This window comes from Zeus faber (genome assembly GCF_960531495.2).
Source record: "Zeus faber genome assembly, chromosome: 9".
In the NCBI taxonomy this organism is placed as follows: domain Eukaryota; kingdom Metazoa; phylum Chordata; class Actinopteri; order Zeiformes; family Zeidae; genus Zeus; species Zeus faber.
In genome coordinates this window covers 6,417,152-6,428,159 of record NC_137197.1, presented here as the reverse complement: position 1 = coordinate 6,428,159, position 11,008 = coordinate 6,417,152, and the positions used below count along the sequence as shown (strand labels likewise).

The following is an 11,008-nucleotide window of genomic DNA, read 5'->3' as shown; positions in this document are numbered from 1 at the left end:
TATTGACAGTTCGGTCCAGATTTCACTGCCACCAAATATTGTCTCGACTCACAGGCGATGTTCAACAGGACATCCCGGCCCTTCCCCCTCAGGCAAACTTTCAACAAATGTTGGCTCAAGTATCATCGGTGGGTTGAGCCATGGCGAGGGTTTCTCCACAGCCAGTGGAAAGAAAGTAACTGTGACTGACGCTGCACTGACAAAGGCAAAGACCCTTCTAAATGAATGTGATGCATTCGAGGATGAGAACCCAGTCATCAGTCGACCCAATGGTCCAAATGGCGTTCCACCAAAACAGAGTTGTGGATTTCAGTCTCCCAATAGAAAAGGAGTTGCCACTTTGGCAGCTGCCCTTCAAAAAGCAAAAGACCTGTTGGGTCAAGACAGCGTCGAGGGTCAAACTGGTATGAGAAATGTGCATGCCAACACTCAAAGCAATGACCCACAGAAAAACATGTGTGCTTTTTCAGCAGCCAGTGGTAAGCCGGTTGCAGTTTCTGCCGAGGCCTTACAGAAAGCAAAAGCTCTTTTCAAAGATGTAAGCTGCAATCCAGAGATCTCTGCCCTTTCAAGCACAATAAAGGAGAATCACACTGAACATGATGATGATGATGAAAACAAACGTTATTTCTCAACTGCAAAAGGGACAAAAGCCCATGTCTCGGGCAAAAATCTTCCAAAAACAAAGCAACTTTTAAATGAATTTGCTGATTCCTCATTCAGCTCCGTGACTTCCTCAACAAAGTGTGGGGGGACTGTGGCAGGAGCGCAGCCCTATCCAGATCTCACCACAGGCACTGGGAAACGTGTGCCTGTTCAGGAAATCGGTGCTCAGGAAGGCAGAATTTCCGTTGGAAGTGACTGCAGTTTTAACACGGCTACTCGCAATGACAATTGCCTGTCGGAAAAACCACAGGAAGGAACGTTTGAGTCCAAAGTGGATGAAATCACACCCCTGAGCACAGAGTATCCCTGTGATAGATATGCAGAGAAAAATACAAATATTGATTCTGCAGCCCTTCGTGCTTTGAGTGTGAAAGATGCAATGCCGGAAGACTGTGAAAACGAGACGCATCAGTTCTTGAAGGCGGAGGGGTCTTCCCTGCTCAACTTGGAAATACTCCACCTAACTGGCTGCACTGTCACTCAGCAGAGGAAATATGCGCAAGAAGTTGTTGACTGTGCCAAGGCCTTGTTGGAGAGCAAGGACCTAACCGGTGAGAGCGTTCCCATGACGTTGGAAAAAATGCAGATCCAATCAAATACTGACCCCGGCAAAGCACCTGTACCGTCAGGGAGTGGACCATGGAAGAGACCAGTGGAAGATACAGATCTGAACCGTAAGTGGTAACCTTAGCAATTGAAAACTGTTTAAAGGTTGTTATTATGAATGATAAATATTTATAAATGCTGAACATTTACTTTTGACATAATGTGCGACTTCTGTATGATTTTTATTCATGAGAACAAAAATGGTGATTCTAGAATTGATGATCTAGTATTTGGTGTTTTACAATTAAGGTTATAAAGGTTATTTCTCTATGATCCAGACCAACCTCCCCTAAAAAGACGGTTATTGGAAGAATTTGACAGAACTGTGGACAGGGCAGGAGCTCTTCAGCCAGCTAAAAGCTGCTCACATGGTAAATTACTCACTAAGCTTTACATTTCTGTAGCCCATGTTTGTCCTCCAATGTTCTAATCGTAACAAAAGTTTTTTGTTTTTTTTAATATATATTTTTTGCTCAATAAAGGTGTGATGAAAGACAGGAGGGCTTTCAAGTATAACGTCCCCCTTCAACCAGTCATCACAAAACCAAACAGGTAAAAGCCTCTGCAAAATGTCGACATGCAGTCGGCTCTTGACCAGTGCTTCTCAACTTGTGGGTCCTGATCTAAAACTGGGTCGTGTGTCGCTTTTGAGCGAACCGTGAACACAACATTGTCAAAACAATGGCAAAGCGATTCAATGGTTTACATGCTATTTTCCTCATATTATCATAAGGCCTCTTTGTATTGCATTGCTGTCCAGAATTTTTATTTTTTTGCAAACTCACAAAATTAGTGGCTATTGTTTCAATGGCTTTTAATTTAATTAGGGTTTTAGCCATTGCTGCGTTTTTTCTTTGTTTTGTGTTCTTAACGCGCACCAAAGCACTGTGAATAATAAGTAGAATGGTCAAAATTTTAAATATGTTTGGGTCATGACTTCATGGCTAAAAACAAATGTCGAAACTAGACCAGTTTAGAACCACTGCTCTCGGCAGACTGATCTCAACCTTGTTTTTTTTGTTTCTCATTTTACAGACACGGAAAGAACTTTGTGGAACCCAGAGCGCAAAACACAGCTCTGCAGCTAGCAAGACTGCATCCAAACCCCGGGGATGGCAAACCTTCCTGTTCCAAGGCGCCGGTATTCATTCCCCCATTCCAGAGGAGTTTCAGGACAGAGATTGTCAAGAATTGTCAGAATCCACGGGATGCCGCAAGGAGCCCTGCTGCTTTTGTCCCTCCCTTTAAAAAGCCACCTGTTGTCCAAGTGGGCTCCAGTAAACCAGAGTCCATCGAAGACAAACGGCGTCGCCCCAATGTATTACCTGCTAAAATCAGCACCTTTGTCTCACCAAGTGCAAAAACGAAAAACCCCGTTGGAGTGACGGACAGTCGGGCCGAAGAGAAGATTCACACTCCCGTCTCATGTAATGTTGAAATGGTTAAGAGTGATCAAAACCTTCCTTCTGACCATGGAGTGGAGATGTCGGCTGCAGAAGGATCAGATGTGGAAGAGAAGGAGTCCGGAGGTCAAGGTAACCATCGACTATGACAATTGTAACATTACTAGCGTAACATTATCTATTGGAATAATTATGATAATCTTTCTGTCTTTTCACTGTAATGGGTTGAATCTCCCCAGAGGGGTTCATTCAGCTAGGATCTAATGTTCATGGGACGTAAATCTATTTACAGCGGCTCCGGATTTACAGAACTTTCAGCTTGCAAGGGATATGCAGGACATGAAGATCAGAAAAAAGAAGCGTCAAACCATACAACCCCTACCGGGAAGTTTATTCCTCGCTAAAAGCTCAGGAGTGGAGAGGATCCCTCTGAGGGCTGCAGTGAGTGGCTGGTGCCCGGCCCAGTACTCTCAGAAAGAGGTGGGAGCAGCTTTGTACTTGGTTTTTGGCGGGTTTAATGAGAGCCGGCTGGGCAACGAATACAGTATAAATTATGCTCTCTATATACGCTTTGCACTATTGCACTGCGCCTTTCAGTGGGATTTGAGTGTGACACTCATTTTGATTCACCTTTTTTTTTTTTTTTTTTTTTTCTTTAGCTGTATGGATATGGAGTAAATCAGCAAGTGTCTGACGTCACCAGTGAGACCGCGGAGTCTTTTCGCTTCAGCTGCCGACAATTCTTCAAGCGGGAGGTGTACACGGAAGGAGGTGGTGTCCAGGTCGCTGACGGAGGATGGTTAATCCCTAGTGACGACGGGACTGTAGGCAAGGGAGAGTTCTACAGGTAGGACCGAGTATGTTTCCATGGAGAAGGAAATTGACATATATTGGTCTAATAAAGAGGACAAGTGTTGCACCGATACCACTTCTTCTGAAATTTTGAGTCTGACCTTTAAGGCTGTTAAATTGTATGCTTTCAAAAAGTAAAAAAAATGAAACTACCTTAGATACATCTATTAGTTTCAGAATGTCACCAGGCTACAAAATATAAATGTAAGAATTTTAAATGCATTTTACGTTCACAAGTATTTTGCAAATAATCTTGCGTTTCGTTAATATCGTAAATATTAAATGGATGGAGGATTTTCTGTTCATTTTTCATATAAAAATGCCGGTCTTCATTTAAGCTCAAACTTGACGATATGAGACAACTTGGTGCATTAGTAATATCGGTAAACGTGTTGCTATTGTCCCTCCACCGCCTTCAGAGCGTTATGCGACACCCCAGGAGTCGACCCTAAACTGATCAGCGAGGAGTGGGTGCACAATCACTACCGCTGGGTCGTCTGGAAGCAGGCCTCCATGGAGCGGTCGTTTCCTGCGACCATGGGTGGTCTCTGTCTCACCCCCGAGCAAATTCTCCTTCAGCTGAAATACAGGTGTGTGTGACCATACCCCAGTATGTGTCTGTGGATGTCTGTCTTCATTCAGCAATATCCAACAAGATGGAGCACTACAACACTGTATCAGCAAGGCTGCAGGGCCTTAAAATGTCTTCAATTCAGTTTTACGTGGTAAACTGTACATACATAAGAAATTTGAGTTCTTCATTTCAACATGAACATTTTTATTTATACTGATTTTATATTATTTAATTGTATTTTTTATTTTATTTTTATATTTTCAAAATAAGGAAAGTTGTTCGGCCTCGGAGTAAATATTTCTGATGTTGTCAAATCTGAAACCTACCGCTGAACCTAATACTTGAGAGACAATTTGTATGGAAATCTGTCTTACATTTTGTTAAAATTTGTCTTAAAAAGGTCTTAAGTAGTATTACATTTAACTCCCTGATACCTGTAGAGCCGTGTCATAAACAGTATAACAAGACAGCCTATAACGCTTTTATAAAACAGCACCATAAACAAGGCAATTAAAAAATGTATGTTTTTGTTTTTTGTTATTATTATTATTATTATTATTATTATTATTATTATTATTATTATTTATTGTTATTATTAAAGAGGGTTTTTAATGTTTTGTCAGATATGATGTTGAAGTGGACCACTGCCGCAGGCCGGCCCTGAGGAAGATCACGGAAAGGGACGACACTCCAGCCAAAACCTTGGTCCTATGTGTCTGTGGGGTGGTCTCCTGGGGTCACGACCCCGCCAGGCAGCAAATCCACAAAACCCCACACAACACTGGGACGCTGGCGGCAGGGTCCCCGCTTGGGATTGTCTGGGTGTCGGACGGCTGGTACGCCATCAAGGCCCAGCTGGACGCTCCTCTCACCACCATGCTCCACAAGAGGCGACTGGCTGTCGGAGGGAAGCTGATCGTCCACGGGGCGGAGCTGGTGGGGTCTCAAGATGGCTGCTCCCCTCTGGAGGCTCCAGAGTCCCTCATGCTGAAGGTGAGGACTACAAAAGAATTCACTGTGAACAGTATCTGCAGGTCATTCAATACTCTACATAGGGCTGGGCTATATATCGATGATCAATATCGTGATGTGGGAGTAGATATTGTCTGGGACTTTGGTAATTGTGATAATGTGATATAGTTGAATTATGTCTATATGGTTACGTTACATTAAGGTTTACATTTAGCCATTTTCTGAAATCTGATTATTCTAGTTGTCTCAGCAGTACCTCTACCTGCTTGCTCATAATATCCACACTACACTACTAATGATTCCTTCTCAGATATTTCTTGCACCAATAGTAATCTCCAAAATACTGAAAAGTTATCGATGTTCTTCAAAAACGATATTTGCTTTTGTCAATATCGCCCGGTTCTAACTCTAGCGCGCGACCAAGTTGTCAGGTTGACTCGCTGCTCCCTAAATGTTTTCAGGTTTGTGCCAATAGCAGCCGGCCAGCTCGGTGGGACGCTAAACTCGGGTTCCACAGAGACCCCCGGCCCTTCCGGCTGCCCCTGTCGTCCCTGTACAGCAGCGGAGGCTCTGTGGGCTGCGTGGACGTCATCATACTGAGGAGCTACCCTGCTCAGGTGCCTCTTAGTGCTACTGTGTGTTATTTACTATTACTAACAGCAAGCTGTAGGGCCGCCCCCTGAAGGTCAGCGAGTCAAATCGTCCGTCGGAAACCCCTAAGTCGGCTGAGATTCTTCAAGTTGAGCAGTGTTTATTCATTAATTTATTTTCTAAGAATATGGACGTGTTAGTGCATCTTTTTCATTGTTTTACAAGTATATTATTTGTTTCATCAAATAATATTTTACATTAAATTTGTTGAGGTGGAAAATCTGGACCTCTTAAAAAAATAGAGCCAATTCAGACAAAAACGACCGCTGACCGCTAATGAATACATGAAAAAACAGTATTTTGTGTCTCAGATTGAAAACAGGTTTTTATTTAGGGGCTCTCTTAGGGAAAAAATGGTTGGGCGCCCTTGGTCTAGGTGATTTGTCTTGTAAGACTTGTTTTTTTGTTTTGTTTTTTTCTAGTGGATGGAGAAGAAGACAGACGGAGGCTTTGTGTTTCGCACTGCGCGCGCTGAGGAGAGGGAGGCCAGGCGATACGACAACAGCAAGCAGAAGGCGATGGAGGCGCTCTTTGCCAAGATTCACGCCGAGTTTCAGAAGCGGGACGATGGTAGGGCAAGCTTTTTAAGCACCACGTCAAATTCCCGGTCAAATAGTCGTTTTTAACAGCCGCTGATCTCGCAGGTGAGAACAAACCATGCAGGAGCAGGAGGAGACGAACCCTCAGTCGTCAGGATGTTGCAAACCTTCGGGATGGAGAGGAGTTGCATGAAGCTGTGGAGAACGACCCGTCTTACCTGGAGGTTGTCTCCGTTGCTGCTCTACCGCTAAATGCTGCACTTACTACCAAGTAGATAAATAGGCAGTTTTTCCCATTTTCAACCCAAACCTCATTTTCAAATCATGATGGACGAAAGTGTTAGCAGGGTAAGCAGGTTCTGATTTGCTAGTCCCAACCTGAGGTTGTGGGAAAATTAGGTGTTGGTTTGAAATTAGGCCAGAATTATCATATTTGCAAGTTAAACACAACAACATTAAATAAATATGGTTTTTTTTTCTGTTTTGCCCTTGTATTCCTCCTTTTAATTCCTGTACGTTTTTCTGGATGTAAAATACACAACAAAAATAGATGATATATGATGTCATTTCATTAAAAGTGTATAATATGCAATTTGTTCAGTCATCAACAAAGATTTTGCTCTAAATAATTGACCCAGTCGGTCTCCTGCAATACCTCCTCACTGCCCCAGTGTGGGTCCAGGCCCCACAGAGAAAACCGCGGTTGTATAAAATTATAGTGCATAAGTGATCACATTTTCGTATGCACCGTATTCTATCATGCCGTGTGTCTCCCTTGTTTCCAGTCAAACTAATTTTGTTTGCTTCAACGACTTTTCACGCAGGCTTGTTTGAGTGATCAGCAACTGGAGACACTTCACAGCTACAGGCGCTCTCTGGTGGAGAAGCGCCAAGCTGAGCTGCAGGAGCAGTGCCGTCGTGCCCTGGAGCAAGCGCAGGAGGAGCAGGGCAGCGTTCCGAAACGAGACGTGACTCCCGTGTGGAAGCTCTGCATGGCAGACTCCAGGGACCCGCTGGGCGCCAACGGTGTGTGAATAATGTCTGTCAAACTAATGTGTCTGGAAGCACGACAACTGAAATTCATGGTGTTGGGAGAAATTGTTATTTTTATTACGTGTCGCTTTTAAAGACTATATAAAATACTGCCTTCTGCAGTTTACCTGTTGAACCTGTGGAGGCCGTCGGCGGACCTGCGGGCGCTGCTGAGGGAGGGGGGACGCTACCGAGTCTCCAACCTCAGCGCCTCCGAAGGCAAGAAGCGGGCCTGCGGTGCCGCCGTCCAGCTCACCGCCACCAAGAAAACCCAGTTCCAGGAGGTCCAGGTACCGAGGGAGCGCCCGGGCCGTCCTTCACAGCTGCTGTGCATTACAAAATCAAATATCACAATGTTTATTGTACAAATACCTCTGTCAATAATTTGATATTTTTGGGACGACTATTGGTCGTCCCCCTCGTCTTATTTTATTACACTGATTGTAGTTCTAACCCACTTGGTAATGTGCTCTGTGCTTTGTTTTTGTTGCCTCTTCCTGTTCCAGGCCTCCCAGGAATGGCTGTCGGTACATTTCCGACCCAGGGTGTCCTGTGACTTTCTGGATTTCCACAATCCTGAGTTTCGGCCGCTGTGTGGCGAGGTTGACCTTGTGGGATATGTTATTTCTACCGCTGACACTCAGAGTAAGTTTTGATTTTCCAAATTCATTTGAACAATTCAGATTATTGTTAAGTGTTGAACCAATTACAAATCCAGTCTAATACCATATTTATACCAAAAATTTTATACCCGGGTTTTTTAAACGTGGGTGAACCCGCTAAAATAGACATTCAAAAGAATCGGGTTGTTCGCATCGCGCAGGTAAAGGGGCCGAAATTAGCGGATAGACCTGGGTGTGTTGTTTACATCGGAGCTGATAAAAACCTGTCTATTGCAGGGTTATTTGACTCTGGACTGAAACCCGGGTTTTACCTTCCGACTAATGACAAATGCGGGATGTTTCAGGTGTTACCGGGTTTTTGGCAGTGGGAAAGGGGTATAATGCAGAAATTTAAATTTCCAATTCATTTGTGACTTTGAGTGGAAAATTGTTGCATAAAGTTTTGATATTCCAATTTACAAATCAATTCAGAAATTGAAACAATAGAATTGAGTCATTATGGAGTATCGATTTTATGTCTGTGGAGCTGCATCCATTTTTCCGTGTTTTTCACTGATCCTTGTGTGAACGCAGGTTCCTCGCCCGTGCTGTACCTGGTTGACGGGAAGCAGAACTTTGTCAAAGTGCGCTGCTTCAGCTCCCTGGCTCAGTCAGGGCTGGACGACCTGGTGAAGCCCGCGGTGCTCATGGCGCTGAGCAACCTCCAGCTGAGCGCTCGGTCCTCCGCCCCCCTCCCCGTCCTGTACGCTGGCGATCTGAGCCTCTTCTCCACCAACCCCAAAGAGCTTCACCTCCAGGAAGCCCTCTCCAGACTGAGACAAGTGGCCCAGGTAGGCGCCGGTCCGTAACTCCGAGACAGGCAGGTCATTAAAATGTCTGAACCCCCTTTCAGAAAAAATGAAGGCCTAAAATTAGAATAAATAAATTCACTGTAATAATAAGTCTCTGCTGGTTCCCGTCTTTACTTTCTAGTCTTTTTCCTGCTTCGATCAGGGTCCAGGGAACTTCCTGGAGATCAGCAAGGAGAAGCTGTCGCACTTCCTCCAGACTGACGGAGGGAGCTCCGTCTCCACCCCATCGCTGCTCTCCAGGACTCCAGGCTCCAGGACGCTTGGAAGACTGAACACGACGACCAGCGTGAGTTGGAGCCCTTTGAGTTTGTTTTGTTGCTGTTTTTTCATTGTGACTCCACGGACTACACAAACTGAGATGTGGACAGATGCGGATGTTCTCCTTTCTTTTTTCTTTTTTATTGACTTGTGCGAGGGCACTAATGGCAATTTTTGAGAACTTGATGCTTGAGAGTATCAGAGCTGTCATCATTACTACATAATCGCCTGATCGCAGTTATCCCAATCATTTTTTTAAATCGTAAGATTTAATAATTATGTTTTCATTAATATTTCAGGGGAATTTCAAGTTAATGTTTCAATCAATAGGGAGCAAATTATACATTTCCATAAACTGAGTTGAGGAAAATGAACTGTCAAATGTTTAGGTTCTAATGCCAATAAATGGTTCTTGTCGAATGTGTATTATGACACTATCTTATGCTTATGCTATCATAGTGGTATTCAATTAATTAAAAAAAATTAGGTTGTTAACGCAATCATTTGTTTAACAGTTAATGACTTATTTAATTTCATAATCATTTCATTTGAGACTTTTTTTTACACTGGTACAGGATCACAGTATCAGACCGTATACCTCAAACACTCATCTGCATTGGTGCTTCCTTTAGATCAGCGATGCAATCTTCTGTCTTGCAGTTAACTCCTCGGCAGTCGACCGGAGGCTTGGGATCCTTCACCCCTTTCGGCAGGAATCCCCCGGCGCCCAGCGCTTCTGACAACACCGACCCCAAAACCCTCAGGAGGAGGAGGGCTCTGGAGTTCCTGTCCCACATCCCCTCTCCCCCGCCGCTCGGCCCGCTGGGAGCCGGGGCTTCCCCCTGCGTCAACAAGACCTTCAACCCCCCTCGGAGGTCGGCCACGCCCAGCTCGCTCGTAAAGGCTGCTGCGACCCCGGTGGCCCCGCCCGTGGAGGACGAGTGGGAGAACGATGAAGGACTGGCTATGATTGACACTCAGGGACTGCACGACTGACTTTGAGATGACAGTGCAGGGTGTGTGTGGTGATACACGGAGAAGGAAAATAAGTTTGTTCCCTGGAGTGACTGAATGTTTTAGTAGATATTTGGGGTTTTTTCTGTTTAGATTAAAGAGACGGACTATTGAGTTGGAGAGTAGTTACTTCACGTTATGCTGCTCCATTATCTGATGTTTGGGATCTGAAACACATACTGCATACTAAGTATACATTAACTACTGAGGCTGGAGTCCGTCAAGTACATGCAGCTTTTTGGTCTGCACCGTTCTTTTAATCTAGAACAGTTAATAAACTTTTATCACTAATTTGAATTATTTAAATTGTGTGTGTGTGTGCGTGTGCGTGTGCGTGTGCGTGCGTGCGTGCGTGCACCCATAAAAAAATTTTTTTTAAGATACGAAAAGCAGCGATGGAGGAAGTACTAAAATCCTTTACTGAAGTAAAAGTACATATACCCTGACGTAGAATCGCCCTCGTAAAAGTGTAAGTACCACATTGATCTTCTCTCAAAGGTACTTCAAGTAATGAAAGTGGAAAGTACTTCTCGTATCCAGTGCCCTGATATAACAAGTCTATAATACGACATGAAGTGCTACTTACTGTACCTGTTTTTTTGCAGATCTTTTCTCATCCATATCCTAAATACAATTTACAAAAAATGGTGTAGTGGTGTCATAATAACTTATCAGGATATTATAAAATTAACCTTTATTTGTATAGCGCCTTTCATACAGTACATAACTGTACGAAAGGTGTTGCAACTCATAATGTGTAACTCATAACTCGTAATGTAAGTGCATGTAAAATGTAGAACAATAAAATCAATTTAAAGTATGAATTGCATTAAAAACAGGCAAGGATCGGCGTCAAAATAAAAAGGCACCGTGAGAAAATAAAACAGGCGAAACTGGTTTAATAAAACACAGACTAAATGATTCACAGATGAGCAGTTTGATGGACCCGGTAGCTGATTGATTCTGT

At 43.8% G+C, this 11,008-nt stretch overlaps 1 protein-coding gene across 1 annotated transcript; it reads left to right on the top strand.

Moving 5' to 3' along the window:
* Positions 1 to 298: 298 nt before the first annotated feature.
* Positions 299 to 10,515, top strand: brca2 (BRCA2 DNA repair associated). The gene is made up of 17 exons (XM_080007187.1): positions 299 to 1,340; positions 1,551 to 1,643; positions 1,755 to 1,824; positions 2,308 to 2,807; positions 2,968 to 3,155; positions 3,335 to 3,522; positions 3,947 to 4,117; positions 4,725 to 5,094; positions 5,535 to 5,690; positions 6,147 to 6,294; positions 6,369 to 6,487; positions 7,088 to 7,289; positions 7,419 to 7,585; positions 7,802 to 7,940; positions 8,492 to 8,748; positions 8,912 to 9,055; positions 9,688 to 10,515. Exons 1-17 carry the CDS (start codon positions 407 to 409, stop codon positions 10,021 to 10,023), a joined length of 4,182 nt encoding a protein of 1,393 aa, XP_079863313.1. The 5' UTR covers positions 299 to 406; the 3' UTR covers positions 10,024 to 10,515.
* Positions 10,516 to 11,008: the final 493 nt, after the last annotated feature.

Coding starts and splice junctions, on each gene's coding strand:
- brca2 (XM_080007187.1), top strand. CDS start 407: ATGAGAAATGTGCATGCCAACACTCAAAGCAATGACCCACAGAAAAAC. Junction 3,156..3,334: donor CCCAGTACTCTCAGAAAGAG/GTGGGAGCAGCT, acceptor TTTTTTCTTTAG/CTGTATGGATATGGAGTAAA. Junction 3,523..3,946: donor GGCAAGGGAGAGTTCTACAG/GTAGGACCGAGT, acceptor CACCGCCTTCAG/AGCGTTATGCGACACCCCAG.